The following is a 22,470-nucleotide window of genomic DNA, read 5'->3' on the forward strand; positions in this document are numbered from 1 at the left end:
AGACACCCAGTTATCCAACTCTGTCAGTCCCTCAATCCCTATGTCATTTCTTCATGTTCTTTCTAAACCACAGATATACAGAATATCTAAGCAAATCTTTATGCCAGTTGTTGCAGCTGCATATCTTTAAACCTGAGTAAAATAATTTTTTTATGTCTCCCTTTTTATATTATGAGCTAGTGGTGTAATTAGCATGCATGTCACTTCTAGCCACCAAGGATTTTATCTGTAAATGTGGCTTTTGCATGGTGAATAAATAGAGAGTCACAGCACTTGACAATCCTTTAGTTCAGGTATGGGATCCATTATCCGGAAACCCATTATTCAGAGAGCTCCGAATTATGGGATGGCAGTCTCCCATAGACTCCATTTTATCCAATTAATCCAAATTTTTAAAACAGTTCCTCATACTTGAACCCAACTGAGAGAGAATTAATCCAGTGGGGTAATTATAGAGGAAGCAGACCCTGGTCTCTGGGGGGCATGGGGAAAAGGGGGCCCAGACCACAGGGTCTGTTTCCTTTTCCTTTAAAGCGTTCGAATCCCTCTCCCTGTCGATCTTTTTCTGTCACGTACACATACAAAAAGTTACTGTACACACCACATCATTAATACAGACACTTAAAGTATGCAAATAAGTGAATTAATAAAGCATATACTTAGAACAATGTATAATTACAAAGTCATTTAAACAAATAATTTGGTACATACCAAAAAACCCCAATGCTTTGAACACCAAGTCCTTTGTCAAGGGGATTTCCTTGGTTTGTATTATTTTTGGGTAAGAGCCTTGACTCTTGCACCCTTTTTTTTCTTATAAAGGATCTGCCCTCCATTAATTTTTTTTTTAAAGATCGGTAGCTCAGCAGGTCTACAGTTTTCTTTCCTCCAGTCCTCAAATTGTAGAAGAACTACAGCTCTCGGGCCTGGAGATTCTTGATGCACATGAATGTTTCATTATGTGCTTTTTTTAAAATTAATAATCGTATTTATAAGATCAAATTGGCAAACCAGAGGGAGACCAAGAAACAATATAACAATGTAACATGATGTAACGTATCGGGGCGTACCCCTTCCCGTACACTAGTCTCTCTAACCAACACCGGGCAGACGCAACAGGAGAGGAGGGGGGAAGAGGAACACTGTGGTTCATAGGTTTGGATGCAGACACAGATCAAATCTTGTAATGAAAGTCTTTAGATTTTCTGTGGATGGGAGCAGATTGACTTTTTCAGTCTGGTGTGGCATTAGCCTTAAAGGAATAGTTCAGTGTGAAAATAAAACTGGGTAAATAGATGATAGATAGCTGTGCAAAATAAAAAATGTTTCTAATATAGTTAGTTAGCCAAAAATGTAATGTATAAAGGCTGGAGTGAAGAGATGTCTAATAAAACAGCCAGAATCCAACTTCTTGCTTTTCAGCTCTATAACTTTGAGTTAGTCAGCGACTTGAAGGGGGGCCACATGGTACATTTCTGTTCAGTGAGTTTGTAATTGATCCTCAGCATTCAGCTCAGATTCAAAAGCAACAGAAATGACCCGTGTGGCCCCCCCTCAAGTCACTGATTGGTTACTGCCTGGTAGCCAGGGTAACTGGCTTGACAAAGGGGTCTGACCCCGAAACGTTGCACGTTTTCAGAATAAATACGCAAGGGTATAACCCTGCTGTTGCTTGCCTTTGAGTGCCAGTGTTTTCTTGGATAGTTTGCTGAGGAGGGTGCCGATCCCTCCAACACCGTGCACCAGGCGCTGAACTGCTGAAGGCCAGGGTTGTGCGAGCAGGCTACAACACATTGGTAGCCAGGGTAACCAGTCAGTGTAAACCAAGAGAGCTGTAAAGCAGGAAGTAGTGATCTGACTGACATGTTCTACATCAAATCACTCCAGCCTTTACACATTACATTTTTGGCTAACTAACTATGTTAGAAACATTTTTTATTTTGCACAGCCTATCTATTTACACAGTTTTTATTTTTACACTGAACAATTCGTTTAAAGGGGTGGTTCACCTTTAAAGTAACTTTTAGTATGTTATAGAACCATCAGTTCAAATGGTTTTCGTTATTTATTTTTTATAGTTATTTGTATTCTTCTGATTCTTTGCAGCTTTCAAATGGGTGTCGCTGTCCCCTTCTAAAAAAACAAATACTCTGTAAGGTTACAAATGTATTGTTAATGCTACTTTGTATTGCTGATCTTTCTATTCAGATTCTCCTATTCATATTCCATTCTCTTATTAAAATCAATGCATGGTTGCTAGGGTAACTTGGGCCCTAGTTACCAGATTGCTTGAAATGCAAATCAAAGAGCTGCTGAATAAAAAGCTAAATAACTCAAAAACCTTCAATAATAAAAAACTAAAACAAATTGCAAATTATCTCGGAATATCACTCTGTACATCATACTAAAAGTTATCTCAAGAGTGAACAACACCTTTAAGTTGTAACAAGAGTAAGTATGTTTAACTGGCTGGCTGGTAACTGTTTTAGGAGTTCCAGGAGAGCAGAAAAGTAAACAGTTTTATAGCTTTTAATAGCATATATTTTCAAATAACTTTAAAACAATTGCAAATATTTAACTTATGTATATCAGGATATATTTGGGGGTGGAAGGCCTATTTAAGTCTAAATGCATGTGTAATTAAGTTTTTTAAAATATTTTTTTCCTGCTTATAAATGGCTTAACTTTGGACGGGACTGCTCTGGGACACTTGTTACATACTGTAATTGCATACAAGTTTCCATTTAACCAACAATGTCCGCTTTTCTCTCGGGAAACGTAAAGAAATTAAATGTAAATAATCATTTAAATCACACTTTGCGTCATTAGGCTTGCTTAAAATTATCTAAGAAAAATACACAAGATAAGGGTTGCTGTACTTTTTCTTATAAAATATTTATCATAGGTGTGACTTTTTCAAACATCCTGTTTAAAAGGGTGTCTTTATGAATACAAGATTAATACCATTTTGAAGATAAGAAATCGATAGGCTGCCAAGTTATTGATATACAGCATTTCTTTACACAAAAGTGTGTACATTTTCTGTTCTACAGGCAGTCTTTTGTTTTTCCACATCTGTATTTCTACAGCCATCAACATAAAGAGCTGTGATCATCTGCATTCCATAAGCAAAATGAATACATTATATAGTAGCTGGAGAACTGTTTGTAGCTTCTGTGCTTTGTTTAGGGAGTGATTTCAGTTTACTTTAGGGATGCACAGAATCCACTATTTTGTATTCCTTTGTGAAAGATTCGCCAAATCCTAATCTGCATATGCAAATTAGGGGTGGGAAGGTGGAAAACATTTTTTACTTCCTTGTTTTGTGACAAAAAGTCACACAATTTCCCTCCCTGCCCCTAATTTGCATATGCAAATTCGGATTTGTTCGGCCTGGCAAAAGGATTCGGCCGAATCCGAATCCTGCTGAAAAAGGCCGAATCCTGGATTCGGTGCATCCCTAGTTTACATACTCTGTAGTTCTTGGGCACTTTATGATTTTTACATCCTGTTGAAAATCTGGAAGAAATGTTAAATCTATACAATCTATCTTTCTAGGAAAATGTGTATTGCTCTGCTAATTAGGCTGCAAAGCGAGGGCTGATATATCACCTTGTTATATGTTGACAAGTAGTACCAAACTCAAAAAAGTGTGGAGTTTTTCATATTCAGTCATTTCATGCAGATTTTCCTGGATTTGTTCTTGGAAATTTGGGTCATGGGAACCAGCTTGATCTCAGTTTACGGTGTGAAATTCCATATTATCTAAATGATTTTTTATGTAAGAAGTGTACAGTAGGTGAGAAAAAGTTTGATTTTAGTAGTATACATGTATCCTTTCTTTACAGGCTTTAAAGTAGGACATTGTTGGTAAAATATCAGTCATGGCTCTGTACACACCTTAAGGGATAAAAACTTTTCTTATGTAAACCTATTGCAAACAATATATGTTTGATTGGCAGTTTCTGGAAAGAGAGAGATGATCTAAAAACATTTGTCACTTTATATGGGAACCAACTATGTCTTCATTGGCTGTTAGACTGGAGGGTGTGTTTAGTAATCTGAGATGAGAAGAACTGAGCATGCTCATGAGCCAACAGCCAAAATAAACACCTGAGGAAGGGGGCAAAATGGGTTAGAGGAGGAGATGAATTCTAAGCGATTAAGGGGATGCTGCAGCCTTACGGTTAACCTTTTAGAGGTGTGGTTCACCTTCAAGTTCTCTTTTAGTATGTTCTAGAATGGCTAATTCTAAGCAACTTTTCAATTGGTCTTCATTATTTAATTTTTATAGTTTTGAATTAATTTCATTTTTCTTTTGACTCTCTCTAGCTTTGAAATGGGGATCAATGACCCCATTTAAACAACAAATGCTCTGAAACGCTACAAATGTATTGTTATTGCTACTTTTTATTCCTCCTCTTTCTATTCAGGCCTCTCCTATTCATATTCCAGTCTCTCCTTTAAATTCGAAACATGGTTGCTAGGATTTTTTGGATCCTAGCAACCAGATAGTTGAAATTGAAAACTGGAGAGCTGCTGAATAAAAAGCTAAATATGTCAAAAACCACTCTGAAAAACAGAATGAATTAAAGAACTTACTGCTGTTTTTTTATCCAAATCATAACAAATTATACCCTTAGAGAAAACATTTTTTGTGTGTGCACTGCTAAAACGAACTACAGAGGACACTCTGTTCAGTTCTGCAGTGGGCCACAGCAATGTTTGATGCCAATAGATCTTTATATTCTATATCTTTTTTTCATACTCCTATAATAAACTTGAAAGGGTACTATACATTAGTGTTCAACAAAATTTCAAGAGCTTTGGGTTGTCTGGGCTCCTTTGACATAGAGAATAATCTACACCACACCTGCTTCTCCCACTTATATATGACCTTACTGAGAATTGACCTATCCTTTCCAGAAAGTAGCACCCTATTACTTGTAATGTAAGCACATTTCCTTCCTCAATACACCTACAGAGAAGACCATAGGGTGCACTCGGTTCAGAACAGAAGGCAGGAAAGACTGAGCACAAATATTTAAATAACATTTAATAAAATGTTTGGCATGCTCTGCTAGGGTAAGGGCACACCTGGCGATTCGGGGAGATTTAGTCGCCTGGCTACTAACTGCCTCTTCTTTGGGGGCGACTAATCTCTCCGAAAGGCTTCCCCCGTCTTCTGCCGGCTATAATGAAAATCGGGCGACTTTGGAAAACTAAGCCCTGCGTGTGCCATGCCGCAGACGATTTTTCATTATAGCAGGTAGAAGACAGGGGGAAGCCGTTCGGGGGATTAGTCGTCCCAAAGAAAAAGCGATTAGTCGTCAGGCAACTAAATCTCCCTGAATCGCCAGGTGTGCCCTTACCCTTAGGGTGGTTGTGGGTCTGGCTAGTTTGCATGCTTGTTAAGCATGAAAGCATTAATAAACAATAGGTGCCACCTTACTAACATATGATTGCTTGGAATCCTTTCTAATAATATGCAAGTATGCTCTGTGCTTTTTGTTGTCCTCTAAGTCATCCACTTCAATTACATTTTAGTTATAGTTATATTTGAAATGTTTATCTACAATGCACAGATCTTAAAGTTCTTTTCCCTTTATTTACAGGCCTCTTCTATGCTGCGAGCTTCAATAGCACCTTTGTAAGTTTTTTCCACCTTAATAAACAAATATGCACATTATAAAAGTAAAATGGCATATACACAACTGGGGCTTTTTTTTTTTTTTTTAACTACCGTACACAAGACATTGGTTAAGCGGATGATGGCCTTTTGTTATCTATGCATTGGCTCAGGAAGCAATTTAGACATATGCAAATACTTTCTGGCTTATGTGGGCATTGTCATCAAGGGCAGACTGTTGAAAACTTTGCAGAGAGGGTTTCTATGGTCTTTTTCAATGCAGTGATCTCTATAAAGGGAATTTATAGACAATGTTCTAAGGAAAATTAGAATGGTCAAATGAGAGTCTGTTCCTCCTTCTTTACAATTCAAAGTCCAGTACTAGTTTCATATGCTGAACAGCTCATATATTCGTTTCCTACAGTGAATACATTTAATTGTGTTGGTTGCATTAACTGTGTAAAGTTTGGGTTAGATCATCCCTTAAGAGAGACGTGCAAAAGACAGGAGTGAGTGGGGAGGGGTAAACAAACAAGCAGAAGAAATGAGACAATATTACATAGCATGGATGGATAGACAGAATATAAAGCAAGGAGAGATTAAGAAAAAGAGAATGGGAAGAATAGGAAAGAAAGCAAAGGAACTACAAAAGATATCACAAAAAAAAATGTTTTTGTTTGTCCTACAGACAGAGTGGCATAGCTAAATGGTGAACATATAGGAGGTGTTCAAGTAAAATGTAACACCTTTGCTCTAAAGGCCCCATACACAAGCCGATATAAACTGCCAACAGATTACGTCAGCAGTTTATTGTGGCCCTTCGACGGGCTGCCCCGATCGATATCTAGCTGAAAGTCAGCCAGATATCTGAATTAAAAATCCTGTTGGATCGTGGACCGCATAGGTTCGGTGATGCATCCTTGATCCCACTGCCTGTGATCTGATCATTGGGCCCTAAGGCCCATGATTGAATCACCCCGATATCGCCTACCTCAAGGCGGGCATATCGGGGGGAAATCCACTAGTTTGGCAAACTCGCCAAACGAGCGGATCTCCATATGTATGGCCAGTTTAAGGATAGTGCCAGACTAGGCAGATCTCGGCCTGTGGAGAAATTGTCTCCATCTAGGTGCAGGCAGATATTGGCTGTAAAATGCAAACTCTCTCTTCTGCCTGCACCTCGGCAGAAACAATGCTTCCGGGTGGAGACACATTAATTAAGACTGCAGCAGCAGAGGAGAGGATTCTCTGCCCAAAATCCATATGGTGTGGCTCTAGCCTTCGGCTAGGGCCATCTGGAGCTGATTCTCGGCCTGCATATATGAGAATCAACCAATTTGCCTCTGCCTGCATATTCACATGCTGAAATCCTTTTTCTTGTGTGCTACTGTAATTACATTTTCTCCTTATCCCTGTATATGCAATTTAACTCCAGATAATTTGGTAAAGTATGGGTTAATGCCTGCTTACTAAGCACACATAATTGCTGCATCCACTTCAGTCTCAGAACACAGAGTTGGGACGGTTAGCTACATGATCCGGCTCATTTACAAACACTGAGCACATTTACTCCAGTTCATTAACCCACAGCAACCAATCGGAGGCTTTATTTTATTCTATTTGTAGTAGACTGATCAAATCTAATTGCTGATTGGATTCACAGGTCAGATCTGTCTAGTGTTGCTACATGAGCCCCACGGACTGTTAATACTGTAACGTTATTTAACATGCTGGCATGTAGTGTAGAAGAGACTTGCACGGAAATGCAACTTTCTCTATATCCATTCAGATTGAGCAGCAGGTATCTACTCCAGAATAGATGTAGTCACCATACCCCTTCAAACAAAACTTCATGTAATAAAGAATATGTATGTTTTTAATGTGCAGCTTGGGTCTGGGATCATGAGAATATATTGACTTGTAGCACTACATTCATCAGTGCTTGTTTTTAATCTGTGATGCAGGAAACAACAAGAAGTGCCATTATTTCCATCCTTGGATTATGAGAAGCTGAAGAAGGATCTGGTTTTTGGGAATGATCGCTTGAAAGCATTTATCCTGCAAGCCTTGCGTTGGGTGAGGGAAAAAGTTGCCTCTCCATTTCATTCACACACAGCTGTACCCCTCTCCCTGACTGCCTCTCACATGCTAGGAACGTCTTATTACTGCCTAATGCTTGGGGCCAGGATTTATCCATGAAACAGAATTTTGCCTGACTCATCTGCTTTCCATATTAAAAATGGTTTCAATTACAGTACATGTGCTTATAGTGACCCTATTTGCTTTTGGGATTTTTTCTACTTTTGGGGATTATGTAGAAAATAGGCAAACTATTCTCTTTGTCCAGTAACATTAAGCAACCTGATAGATACTTTCCCCCACTACTAGTTATTAAAGAGTAACTGTTAGTTCCTGTGAATTACTGGACTAGGGTTATTTTTGCTATTTTACTCCATAATCGGGCCTGGCCTGGCAATCTGTGGGTTCTGGCAAATGCCAGAGGGGCTGCAATAAGATGCCATAAGAAGTTCCTATTTAGTGGGCTTGTGGGGAGCTGATTGGGCCTCTCTGTACCTGGAATGCCTTTTTTGACAAAAAGCCCCAGTCACTTGTCATTGCTTCCTATACAGATGTATGGAATATGAGCTGGATGTGACATTTTATTTGACATTTATTTATTTATTATCTTAGCGCCTTACTAGGTCTCAGCCTGGAGAGCAGAGGAACACAGTCTTGCAAGCATACATAAGCAATGATCTACTTGATTGTCAACACAATGAGCAGGTGAGAGACCATGGTAGCATATAAAATCCACAAAATAATTCAAACACAAAATCACTGATAAAAACGCAGAAAAATAAACTGTGCCCTTACAGCTCTTTTACAAACCATGTGATCATTTATTGAGAAATTGACCCATGTTTCACTCTCCGAACACACCTTCTTTAGGAATTTTTACAAAACACTTGTGAGTACCTGTGCCTTGGTCAGATTTCTTAAATCCTTTGCAAAATATGTGTGTATGGCAACCCCAGCACAGTGGTTGCATGTTCAATTTAAAATAAGATATTTTATGTTCTTTGTCAAGTTAAAATTCTGCAATTTACATGTGTAGAATACAAAGTTGTACAATAATTCATATTTACTTTTGTATGACTTGTGTGTACAATCACAATACATATTGGCATAAGCGATTCTAGCTTATGTATATTTGTGTGTATATATATATATATATATATATATATATATATATATATATATATATATATATATATATATATATATATATATATATATATATTTGTTTATTTCTTTTTCAATACAGAAAAATGTCCTAATCCTGCTGCGTTCACCAAGTGAGGTTGTCCGACAATACACTGCCCTACTGATTGATGTGTGTGCATCACTGGGATATGGTGAGCAACTGATCTAGTGTTCAGATTATTTTCATTGAGTAGCTACTATTCTGCATAGAGCAGTATGCAGATTTTGTTGGCCCCACTTTTACATGCAGCAGAGGTGACAAACCTTTGACCTTTCAGCTTTTGTTGAATTGCAATCTAATCAGCCTCTAACATTTAGTAGGTGCTGGGAACTTTATTGTAATAAGTCATGGGCTATCAAACTGTAAAAGCCAACTATTTTCAATTTTGAATAAATAAATATAAAATTAAGGAAGATCTATGTGAATTGCTGGGCATATAATAGATGTTATTTTACACTTCCACAAGAGAGCTAGAGCTCTGGTCCGTTGCACAAGGGGCAAACTCATGTGCCAGCTGTGTTTTTTCCCTTTACTAAAGATGTAGATTCAAAGTGCCAAAGTTCCTTGCCATTACCATCACTTACAACCACTTGAAGTCACCAGTGCTAGCGTTTTCCAGGTGATTCTTAGCCAAAATTTCACATTGCTGTGTTTTTGGGTAACTTGTCAAGACAAGTGATTGAATGTACACTTTCAATTGATTGTCTCAGTTGGCAATGGAGGGCAACTTTTGACATTGTGACACTGTATTTTTTGGGAGGAAAATTAAAGGGTTGTTTACCTTCCAACAGTTTTTTCAGTTTAGTTGTTTTCAGATTGTTCACCAGACTTTTTAAATTCTCAGCAGCATCTGTGGAATATTAACAATTATGGTATCAATTCTAACAGCTGCCTTTAATGAAACTTAGGGATTCTGCTCAGCAGGGACAAAGATAAGAAATGTATCAACTAATGTATCCGTTTATAACAGTTAACAGAGTCTGTGACCAGCCAGCTGTTTTTGAAAGACACAAAAAGTTGAAAGATGAAAAATCAGTATTAGAAAAATGGTCACAAGTAGAAAATAGAAAGTGATTGGAAAAAGTCTATTTCTGGTGAACTATCTGAAACCACCTGAACTGAAAAAAGTGTTAGAAGGTGAACAACCCCTTTAAAGCTGATACAACACATGTGCAATTGAAACAGGTCATGTAAAGCCCTATTGCTCTACCTTCCCCCCGGTGCCTCCCCGCAGACCTCTGTAACAGCTAGTGATGCACCGAATCCAGGATTCCGTTTCGATATTTGGACAGTATTCGCTATTTTTAGCAGATTTCGGATTCGGCCAGATCCTTGTGCCTGGCCGAACCGAATACAAATCCTTAAAATCACGTGACTTTTTGTCATAAAACAACTAAGAAAAATGTTCTTTTTCCCTCCTTCGCTCTGATTTGCATATGCAAATTAGGGTTAGGATTCGGTTCGGTATTCGGCCAAATTGTTTACAAAGGATTCAGGGGTTCAGCAGAATCCAAAATAGTGGATTCGGTGCATCCCTAGTAACAGCGTTGTGTCAAAGTCCAACTAAACTCTTTTCTTCAGTGTTCCAGCATGCGTTGCTACTCTTTCAGGGTGGGCTAAACTCCCAATAGACTGAGGACACATGTATACAATGCCACAGCCTGTTGGAGCTTTGGCTACCATGGAGCTTCCATAGGAGAATTAAGGGGGTCTGTAGGAATGAAAGGGTGACAACATCCTGCATGTGTTGCTTACCAGAGAGCTTATTAAAGTTATAGTAACGTGTTTCTGATAAATGTGAAAGGGTCTCTTATAAGGTCAAATGTCATTCATGCTCTATACCCATATTGTCTAAGAAAAAATACAAAAATTTTATACAAAATAGGGCAGATACAATCTTTAATCTTATATAAATATAATCTATACAAGTATTTAGTGGCCCTTTAGGTTGGAATGTCACTAAATAGGCAGTTGTTATTGAAGTCTTGTCTGCTGTAGTCAGGTAATTGTTAAATATCTCTCTATGTTATAAACTGCGGAACCTGTAGGTGCCACATTACTTTCATTTTTATTACTTTTTTTTTGTTGTTACTTCCTTGGTTTTGTTCCTGCTACACTTTACAAGTGAATGTGACCATTTGTTCTGCAAATAAATGTGCCATTAGATTAAATCCGGATTGTTAGGGTGTGCTGTTCATTTCTGTGGCAATTGCTTGTCTTGCGATTGTCATGTACCACTCTACTTTTTAGTTTGTTAATTGCCCCAGGCGACCGAATCCTGGAAATTGCCCCATGTGCTGTTGCACTGGCTTTTTACTGTGTGAATAAAATGGATGGGTGCTCCTTTATGCTGGGTTTTAGTTCTTGCTTATAGGGTGCAGTTAAAAGGCCTGGTTGTACTTATTATACTGTATATGCTAAAATCCATGTTTTGCTTGTAAATCTTCTTATATTCAGAGTATGGTTTGGGGTATTAAGGAAACAACCTAAACTTTTTTGTACAGAACTCTCGCCAACAGGTATTTTTGAAGCTGCAGTCCAGTCAGAGCTAGAGTGAAAAATCTAACTTGTTTCTGACTTACCGAGATATTTGTGTGTCAACAGGGCGAGTTTACCTCTCCCAGAATCCTCGTCTTCTCCACTCACTCGTGGAAGCCTGGAAAGCTGAAGAGAAGGAATCTATCGCAAGAGAGACTGTCTTAGGCATACTCCAAAAACTTAGTCTTAGGTAAGAAGCCCCTGACATCCATCAGGTACAATGTGTGTTAGTTAATTAGCAGTAATAATCAACAACAAAACTGCAATGCAATGAAATACAACCACAAAAAAAGGCCCTTCTTAATTGCTTAATTTTTTTTAATTTTACCTAGTGTGTTCTTATGATTGCACAATATGCTGTACAGGCAGAGCCAGCTTTACATAGCGGGCACCCCTAGGCCTGCTATCGTTCATCGCCCCCGTCCCCTCTGTTTTATACGCACAAATTTTCATCATTGGGACCAGAGCAATGGGGATTGGTGCATGGGAAATTTTAAAAAACTATCATATCTCCTGCGCATCCCCAGTGATTCTGAACCGATGTGGTTGGGCAGCATGCCACCCCTAAAATCTTTCCGACCTAGGCCCGGGCCTAGGTAGCCTCTCCACAAATATGGGCCTGAGTACAGATATGGGACCTGTTATCCAGAATGCTTGGGACCTGGGGTTTTCCAAATAAGGGGTCTTTTCGTGATCTGGATCATCATAACTTAAGTCTACTAAAAATAATTTAGTCTACTAGAAAATCATGTAAACATTAAATAAACCCAAATAGGCTGGTTTTGCTTCCAATAAGGATTAATTATATTTTAGTTGGGATCAAGTACAATCTACTGTTTTATTATTACAGAGAAAAATAATTTTTAAAAATCTGGATTATTTGGATAAAATGGAGTCTATGGGAGACACCTATTCCGTAATTCAGAGCTCTTTGGATAACGGGTTTCCAGATAACGGATCCCATGCCTGCATTTGTATTTCCCCGTTTTGCTTGTACAGGTATGGGATCCGTTATCTGGAAACCAGTTAGCCAGAAAGTTCCGAATTACGGAATGAACATCGCCCATAGACTCCTTTATAATCAAATAATCAAAATTTTAAAAAGATTCTCTTTTTCTCTGTAATAATAAAACAATAGCTTGTACTTGATCCAAACTAAGATATAATTAATCCTTATTGGAAGCAAAACCAGCAAATTGGTTTTATGTAATGTTAACAGGATTTTCTAGTAGACTTAAAGAATGAAGATCCAAATTAAGGAAAGATACACTATCCGGAAAACCCCAGGTCTTGAGCATTCTGGATAACAGGTCTCATAACTGTATAAGTAAAAGTGCCAGCTTCCTAGGGAAAAATCAAAGTAGCTGGATCAAGCATGTGTATACATTAGAGTGATTTCATATATTTGCCATGTATCATTAGATTATCTTTTTTTAGTATTCATGAAAGAATTAAAGATTATATAGGCAGCACAGGACTTTTAGTAGTTTGGTGTATTTGGCAATTAAGCAGGGTAGAGATATGCATCAGCATGTGTGACCTGTACCTGAAGTTGTATTACCTGGACTTTGGCATAAATGTGGTCTGATCTTCAGCAAACAATCTCAGGGGATTTCAACGTATAGAAAAAGTGCCAACCCAATACTTTAAGAAAAAAAAAAAAATTTCATCTTTAAACCTAAAACTCTTATTAAATTAAATGAATAGAAGTTAAATCAACAGGATACATCTAAGGTTGTGGAAGGACTTTAGACATGTTATTTCCGTTCAGTTCACTGTGCAAAGGTGTGATTCCAGATGGTTTTTTCTAGAAAAAAAAGTATTCTTCTTTGTTCTACACAAATCTAGATGCTGCAGGGAGATATATCATATATTCATGAAAGAAAAGCCTAGTAACAAGTTGGGTACTTGGATTAGTGTTTCAGCCTCTTATATTAATTAATGTAAGGGGAAAATACAATCACAACCAATTGCTTCGCTTGGTCACAAATGTACAAAATTATACAAAAGAATGTATGCGAGGGAGCCAGCCTTTCCCAGAAAATATGAAAGTATCTATTGAAAGAGTATTGTGAGTATAATATATGTGAATATAAGTTGGTGTCTCCGAGTGTATGGCAATATAAATACAAGGAACCTTACTAATGCAGTCAGAATTTCTTAATATCACGTGTTGGCTGGGTGTGGGAGAATAAGAGACAAAACATGCATTTTCTTTAGTTTACGCACCTGTTAATGTACATTGAAATTTCCAGTTAATATTAACTGAAAATACTGTAATGGTGAGATAAGCTAGAGTAGCTAACATGAAAATATTGACATTTACTGATTTCATTTACCTTTAAAATGGATACCTGTAAACTGATAATTTAAAGGGGTTGTTCACATTTGCATTAACTTTTAAAGGAAAACTATACCCCCAAAATGAACACTTAAGCAACAGATAGTTCATATCATATTAAGTGGCATATTAAAGAATCTTACCAAACTGGAAAATATATTTAAGTAACTATTGCCCTTTTACATCTCTTGCCTTGAGCCACCATTTTGTGATGGTCTCTGTGCTGCCTCAGAGATCACCTGACCAGAAATACTACAACTCTAACTGTAACAGGAAGAAGTGTGGAAGCAAAAGACACAACTCTGTCTGTTAATTGGCTCATGTGACCTAACGTGTATGGTTTGTTGGTATGTTTGTGAGTACAGTGAATCCTACGATCCCAGGGGGCGGCCCTTATTTTTTAAAATGGCAATTTTCTATTTATGATTACCCAATGGCACATACTACTAGAAAAGTATTATCATGAAAATGGTTTCTTTACATGAAGCAGGATTTTACATATGAGCTGTTTTATGCAATATCTTTTTATAGATACCTACATAGTTTGGGGGGTATCGTTTTCCTTTAATATGATGTAGAGAGTGATATTCTGAGACAATTTGCAATTTGTTTCCATTGTTTATTATTTGTGGTTTTTAGGTTATTTATCTTTTTATTCAGCAGCTCTCCAGTTTGTAATTTCGACTATCTGTTGCTAGGGTCCAAATTACCCTAGCAACTGTGCATTGATTCAAAGAATAGACTGAGATGTGAATAGGAGAGTACCTATATAGAAAACCTCTGAGAACCTCAATAGAAAACGGAGTACTAAAAAGCATACAGAGCATTTTTTTAGATGGGGTCAGTGACCCCCCCATTTGAAAGCTGGAAAGCGTCAGAAGAAAAAGGCAAATAATTCAAAAACTATAAAAAATTTATAATGACGACAAATATGAAAAGTTGCTTAGAACTGGCCATAACATACTTAAAGTTAACAGTTCACGTGAATAATGTTTCTCTCTCTCTCTCTCTCTCTCTCTCTCTCTCTCTCTCTCTCTCTCTCTCTCTCTCTCTCTCTCTCTCTCTCTCTCTCTCTCTCTCTCTAAAATTCTAGTCAGTGAGGTGTTTGTTGCTGCCATCATTAATAGTTTTTCACTGACTGAGGTAGAAATGTCAATACCTTTGTTTTAGAACTGACATTTAAACTTTAGATATATTTGAACCAAAATAACTAGCTTTGTCAGTCCAAGGATATTGAATATTTGTGGGACTTCTGTTTATTCATATCTCACATTAGTCAGATCCTCCATACACCGTGTTATGTTGCTGGGTCTGCTGCCTATGCTGTGATGTGATATAAGCCTTTTTGAAAGTGTATCTTTTTGGGTGTTTGTATAAATAATTATCAAGTGATGTCCTCAAAATAGCATCTGAAAACTCTAACCTGAGCAAGGCAAGGTATATAATTTCAATCTCAGATTGTTTAAATATCTGTTATATGTACTGTGTGTTGTTGATGTTCGAATTAAATAGCAATTGTATAAGTTACAGCAAAAGTCTATTGTTGTCATCCGTGACTTATTACTGTTCTGATATTGTACTATATAAGATGTTTGGCTCAGTAAGTGCCTTTATTAACAGCTTTACATTATGCTAAATTCTCAGAACTCGGTGAGTAAAAGTTATTTTTTCCAGGCGCAGCATGCAGTCGGCCATGATCAAGGATGACCTCATTTTCTGGCTGGTGCGGGAGCTGGAAGATCCAGACCATCTGTCAGATTATGCACTGCAGTATACCATAGCTTTGTTCATGAACCTTTGCCTCCGTACTGCAGGTATGTGACAGAATGTATTCATGCATGTGAGTGCTGAGCTGTTTTAAGCTGACCGTAAATATAAAGTTTGCTGCCATAGAAATGGATCTGGACATCTACGTGATGAGTCAGAATTGACTGATCCAATAGTTTGGCAAAAAGAACACATCAAGTCTCAGATGTGGTTCTTCAGCAGGATTTTTTTAAAGTTGCCTGATAGATCTCTGATTTTCTGCCAGAGATCGGAGGCAGCCAGGGAGGGTCCATACATGGACAGATAAGCTACTGGCTCAGTCTGAAGGGACCCATGTACAGTATGGCCAATTTTTGCGAGTGATGAAAACAGCAAAAATGTATGTGCTAAATTAAGTACATGATATAATGTAAAACTATTTCTATTAAAATGTAATGCTCAATGACTGTGATGATCAAGATAAAACTAGGATATGCAAACTATTCAGTCTTACATGTTAATCTAGAAGGTGCTTTATCCAGTTTTTCAAACTCTATGTAAGTGAAACTTGGGACAGCGAAGAGGTTATGTATTTGCATTTAGATTTTAATATTTATGCAAGAAACCAATGTACAGTTCAGCAATGAAAGAAGTGTTCGTGGACAGAATTAAATAGACAAGGCCAGAGTGGGCTTAGCTGGGAGTTGTGTGTAATTATCTGTGAAAATACAGTAATATAATAGTCGGAAGCAGACTATACTGGAGACCACTGAGCTTGTATCTGTTGGACAGGAGATATTGATGTGAACAGATCAATAAAGGAGACTAAAGGTCCCCATAGACGCAAAGATCTTTAGTTTGTGAACGATCGATTTCAGTGCAATCTGACCAATCTGTCAAATCATCGTGAGGTTAGTGGGAATCGAACGTTCGCGCATCTTACTATTTTTCGTCTGACATCTGTCAGAAAAGTGATCGGCCAGGTTAAAAAATGTTATCGGTCCCAGTGCAATCTATCTATGTTTGCAGGGCCAAGCAGGCAGCTACCCTCAGTTTTCCTGGCAATATCGCTTGAAATGGTCTTTTTAGTTGATGAACAAATCGTACATTTAAACGATCGTTTCAAGATAATCGTGGTCTCACGATAACGAAAAGATCTTTTAAAAAATCTTTACATCTATGGCCAGCTTTACTGACTTGTATCATGTAGAAAGGTATGTTGAATAGAGATTGATGTTAAAGAGGCATTTGATTAAAGATATGTTAAAAAGTTTGCTTTACATGCTATTTGCAAAAGCAAACATAGATTAGCTGTTCCACAATACCCAAATAGAGTTTTGTACATGTTTGGTAGGTGGAATTAATTTTGCTTAAAGTTGTTAACACAGTAAAGGTATTTAAGCGCAAAAAAACCCCATTTTTTTATTTCATTAGTTTTAAAAAATGTATATATATTGGACGTAATTACTCTACTTTTAATGCTGTTTTACCAAATATTCCTGTGTACATTCCCAAGTGCCTGTTCTTTTCACTCAAATCTAAAATTGTAAATCTAAAGTTGGTTATATTTATAAATATCCTGCACTTCTATCCACGGTTAGAAAATATTCTCTTGATGCAGAAACAATGTGGTGGAGTAAAAACAATTGCCTACTTGTGTGCCATGACTTACCACAGAGTGCAATGTTAGGCCGATTATTTGAAATAAGGGACACCATTGGCTGATTCATTTTTCTAACCAATGGACATGAGGATGCAGTTATTGCATGCTCGTGTCTCTGTTTTCTTTTAAAGCGTGTGTGTGTGTGTGTTTTTTTAATTCATTTTGTTCTTCTTTTAACAGGAAGAAAATTGTGTTCCAGGGATGCTGATCATGTGCTAAAAGTGCTTTCTGACCTACTTGGCCATGAGAACCATGAGGTAAATCTATTGGCCGGGAGGCTGCACTGATTATCTGTAGTTATACACTTTAAAACAATTTTGCATGTGATCCAGGTGATACTGCGATACATTTAAGATAAACGTGCATGAAATGCTTTCAGTTTTATTTATCTGATTGGCTGCTACTTAGAGATATTTGGGTGTGTCAGGCAATCATCCAATCTCTGGCCATACCACATAGTCCTGCATTGGGTTGGGTACCTGTGGAATAAAAGCACAAAAACAGCCAATGGTGTGTATATTTAATACACGTTACTGCACATCACCTTTACAACAACACTATTAAAATGTTTATATTTAAACATGGTCTGATTAAACAAAATATGTTTTATTAAATATTATATTTTCATATAGATCAGAAGGAGGAAGCCTATTTAGATGATTATTCATTATTTAGATTATTCATGTTTTATGGATGTGGGTAAAACCTGCAATGCCTGCTGCAATGAATAGCACTACACTTATACCTGCAATCTGATTCACTTGTCGACAGAGTGCTATAGGATTTTATTTCCATGATATTGCAAAGGTACATGAGTTTGGAAATCTTTGTGATCTTTTTGCCTTATTATCCATTAACAGAAAAATAAAATATACCATGTCATTTGTTTTTGTAGATTCGATCTTATGTGAATGGAGCACTGTACAGCATCCTAGCAGTCCCCTCTATACGAGAGGAAGCCAGATCCATGGTGAGTTACACATATTGCTTTTAATTCAATTATTATGGCTTATTGTGTTGTTTTATAAGTGAACTTGAAACTACTCAGTGTTTAGTCCTTGCAAGGTAAATAATTAGATGACAAGTGCACCAATTATACCCCGCATAACGGGACTGCTGAGGAAAACCGCAAAGGATGAAGAGAGGGGACTGTATACTGGTAATCTATTTATCTAACTCATAAGGACCAAACATGGAGAAGCATCAGTTTTCATGGTTTCCCTGTTTATCAAAAAATAGTTTTTTTTTCGTCATTAAAACAATAGGAAAAAATTATATTCAACACAAGACTTATTCATCAGAGGTTTGAGTATGCTACATATATATTTTTAGGGCGTGGAAGAGATCCTCAGATGGTACATCAGAGAAGGAAACCCTGATATGAATTGTCACATTGAGTTCATCATTAGGCAACTCAACTCAGGTAATAATTGTATGTTTAGCAGTCATTTTCTAACCTTACATTTTCTAACCTTTAACCTTACATTTTCTAAAAAATGCTGGATACATGTCAGCACCATTGCTCATGTGATCTTAAAGCAAGATTGATTAGTTTAGTTTAATTGATTTGTTGCTCATGCTAGAGAGTCAATACAGGAATTGTGGTGCACCCTAATTTGTATGATGTTTGGTACCATAGGACTACATACGAGTTGTGACTTCACTAGGTGTTTGGCAGTAGTCCAGTGCACATACAAAACACAAAAATGTAACCAGTTTGTACAGGTCATTAAAGCAATAGAAACCTAAGCCCCAAATCAAGATTTTAAATTGATTATATTTAGTAATTGTTATGGAAGAACATTTTGAATTCAAAATGTTGATTTAACCTGTCCATAAAATGTGACAATTTGTTCCAGATTCTTTACCGTAAATACCTAGACTTTCCTCTTCTGTAGTGGTAGAACTTATTCTAGACATATTCAAGACTGGATGTTTTTTCTTCATGTCATTTGATATGCGGTTCATAAGTGTGTGCGAGTGTTACAACATTCTACATTTAAAACATTTTTATGGCTAATAAAAAAAAAATGCTGCCATTGTGCCTATCATGCAGCTTTTATAGACTGCCATGGTGTTTGTCTTTGAACTACAGCAGCAAACTGGCATTAGTTAGTAGGGCATGTGACATAACTTATTGTCATGTTCTCTATTTCAGAAGATAAGTTTGATGAAAGTGTAGAGTCTGACGATGAGGAGGAAGAGAAAGATGACGAGGTGAGCATAATCTTGAAAGTTAAAAGACAAGTAAGATCAAATAGTAAATATAATAATAGTAAAAAAATAATAGTAAAAGGGATATATATATATATATATATATATATATATATATATATATATATATATATATATATATATATATATATATATATATATAGTCCAATGAGTATCTGCACTCCAATGCAAAATTACTATATGTACGTATAATCGTGGTGCACAATTATGTTTGATACAGAATCACAAAATTCAAAACCGGCACATACAAATCTTCAACTGCTTATTTCAACACATCATCCAACATTTCGGTCCTCATTAGGACCTTTTTTAAGGTCCTTGACAAAGGTCCTAATATGGAATGAAACCTTGGACTCTAATATGATGTGTTGAAATAAAGGACAAGGACTACAGAAAGAAAGTTATATGTATATACATATGTATTGGAACAATGGCATCCTGGAGTCAAATCTAAGTGCACACTTGGAGCTGTTTCTATTGCCTATTGTGCCGTTAGAGGCGGACACTACAGTCACTTGTATGTATTTATCTTACTGTCTGAGGAATTATCAAGTCTGTTCTCACTCTTTGATTTTATTTGAAGGAAGATGAAGATGCCCTGGAAGCTGATCTTGACAAAGATGAAATTATTCATGCTCAGAGTGGAGAGCTGTCTGGTGAGAAGCTTTTGACCACGGATTACCTGGGAGTAAGTTATTTCTTATAATCAAAACGTATAAGTTTCCAATACAAATTTACAGACATGAGATGATAACCTTGCTGTAGATAAATGGGAAGTATACACCAACGTATACTGTTTGCAGTAAATAAATGCTGAATAGCATTTGCCTATTCATAGCATTAAATAAAATACATATTTGCTTTTTTATAATAAAGCACCAAGGTATCTTTGTATCATATTGAACAGATAGTGTATGTTAAGGATACAGTTGAGCCTTTCCCAGCACAAGACATTTCTTACCAGGCTTGGCATAATCTCATCCCCAACACCAAACAATGCTTTTGTGATTGGAAATAGAAAGGTCCCTTTCCAGGAACTAGGCATTGTCAGGCAGTGTTACTCTGTTTTTCCTCTTTCCTATCACTGTGCATAGACCTTCTGATTAGAAATGGGGATGTCTCTTCCCCAGCTCATTTATATTACCCTTTTATTCAATATCTGTTATTGGAGTAACATCACATGTTTTTTACATTTGATCATATTTGGCAAATGGCAATTGTGCGTTTAAATGTAAGAAACGTGTATCTTTAGTCTGTGTTCCATCCTGTAAATAAAAATATTAATCTAACCAATATCCTTCATATTGTCTTTATACAACTCTTATTTTACTTTATAAGATATTTGTTTAATTTTAATTTAATTTACATTGGGTTTATCATAGGATAGAACATATGTAGCTTATTGCTGATCAGTTTAACACCATTAAACTAACTACTTTCCTTTTAGATAATGACCAACAGCTTCAAAGTAAAGAAGAGGATGTTTGCTGGTATCTTGCAGAGCGCTGATGAACCTCTCCAGAGACCTGTAACTCCCAGTTCTCACCGAGCTATGAATACAGTGTAAGTGTGTGTTTGTGTGTGTATATATATCTCGTCATGTACAAACTTCCTTCGTGTATGGTGTGTGATAGTGATTTTGAGGGTATACACTACCTAGAATCTGGAAGCCAAGATACCCTATAGCATACACAAATAATTGGCCACATGTAGCAAAAGAAGGCTTATACTATACTCCCTATGTTTTGCCCATCCCTGCATTTTAAGTCTTTACTAACATTATTTGCTTTCTGTAAAAAAACTTTCAATATTTATGCAAAGTGTTAAATAAATTGCAGCTATGCTTAATCAAATGTGGACAGTGCACACAAGACTACTGCCAATTATACACCATTTTCTAAACTCTCCTGCATACATTTCACACGGAATTGTATTCGTCAATGGGTGAAAGTTAGATCTCACCATTTGATAAATATGGTTCTAAAAATCCCATAGGAATTAATAAAATATGGGTGAATTTTTATTTATAAAGCTCTAATCCCACATTTTGATAAATCTGTTTCTGTCATTTTGAAATACAGTTACTTCTGCTATTCAACCACTGAGATCCCTATAATGGCAGTCTGGTCACCGCAGGGTACTAACCCCACTATCCTCCTTGTTGGAGCCTTGAGCTGCTTGGCAAGCTGGTTCCTGCCTATCTCTCCCGCCTGAAGTGACTATAACAAAGCTAACTATTGTTTTTTAACGAGGTCAGGCACCTGCCCAGTCCCAATCCTGTACCCACCTATACCGCTAGATGGTATTCAGAAAAGATCCCTGAGCATGTGTACTCTACCTTTTATTTATTTAAAAGTACTGGACAAACCCTGAATTCCTAGTACATAACTTTGACCCTGAGAAGGGAAATAATCACCCAGGGCTTACTGAGGACCACCTTGGGTGTCCAAACTATACAGGAAACTACCTGGCCAAAAATATAACTAATGCTTAGGGTCTCTACATACTGAAAAGATGAAAGAAAGTTTATAGTTTTTTTTTTTAAATTCCAGTTGTATTACATATTGTGGAGGAGTAAAATTGCCCAACCCCTGAGCAGGAGCTAGGATTCTATTTATCTTGCTAGAAACATTACAGATACAACAACAGAGAAAAAGTATCTGGTCCCAAACAACAGGCAATGTTGTTAATGACATAAAGGGACAAGTTCTGACAAATGAGAAACCTTGCTGTGTACCATAAGCCTAATATATCTCTCTTATGCATTACGAGATCTGGGGTAGATGCAATGTTTTTTATCAGCTTTTATATTAAATATTCTGTTTCATAATCATACTGAGTTGTTTCCTTTGATAAAACAGCATTCATTAATCAACTTCTTTCCTGCTTTGTTTAAAGGCGAAAAAACAGTAATTCACCCTCACCTCTAACGAATACTTTCAAATCCAGCCAAGCAAACAAAATGTCGTTGTCTAGCTCAAGACCACCAACACGCAGTGGAAGTCGGGCCAGTTCTTCTGACTGTAAGTAATGCCCTTTGGGAACAAATTATG

The 22,470-nt window shown here is 37.0% G+C and overlaps 1 protein-coding gene across 5 annotated transcripts in view; it reads left to right on the forward strand.

Annotated features, from left to right (window-relative positions):
- Window positions 1–22,470, forward strand: part of armc9.L (armadillo repeat containing 9 L homeolog) — a 76,239-nt gene that overhangs the window by 39,177 nt on the left and 14,592 nt on the right. For all 5 annotated transcript variants that reach the window (XM_018241339.2, XM_041562270.1, XM_018241338.2 and 2 more), the window contains 13 exon segments: window positions 5,616–5,650; window positions 7,594–7,705; window positions 8,321–8,413; window positions 8,955–9,045; window positions 11,499–11,622; window positions 15,448–15,587; window positions 17,363–17,439; window positions 18,078–18,152; window positions 18,515–18,605; window positions 19,341–19,399; window positions 20,001–20,105; window positions 20,865–20,980; window positions 22,316–22,440. In XM_018241339.2, coding sequence (XP_018096828.1) covers window positions 5,616–5,650; window positions 7,594–7,705; window positions 8,321–8,413; window positions 8,955–9,045; window positions 11,499–11,622; window positions 15,448–15,587; window positions 17,363–17,439; window positions 18,078–18,152; window positions 18,515–18,605; window positions 19,341–19,399; window positions 20,001–20,105; window positions 20,865–20,980; window positions 22,316–22,440 — 1,243 coding nt within the window.

This window comes from Xenopus laevis, chromosome 5L, assembly GCF_017654675.1.
Source record: "Xenopus laevis strain J_2021 chromosome 5L, Xenopus_laevis_v10.1, whole genome shotgun sequence".
Classification (NCBI taxonomy): Eukaryota; Metazoa; Chordata; class Amphibia; order Anura; family Pipidae; genus Xenopus; species Xenopus laevis.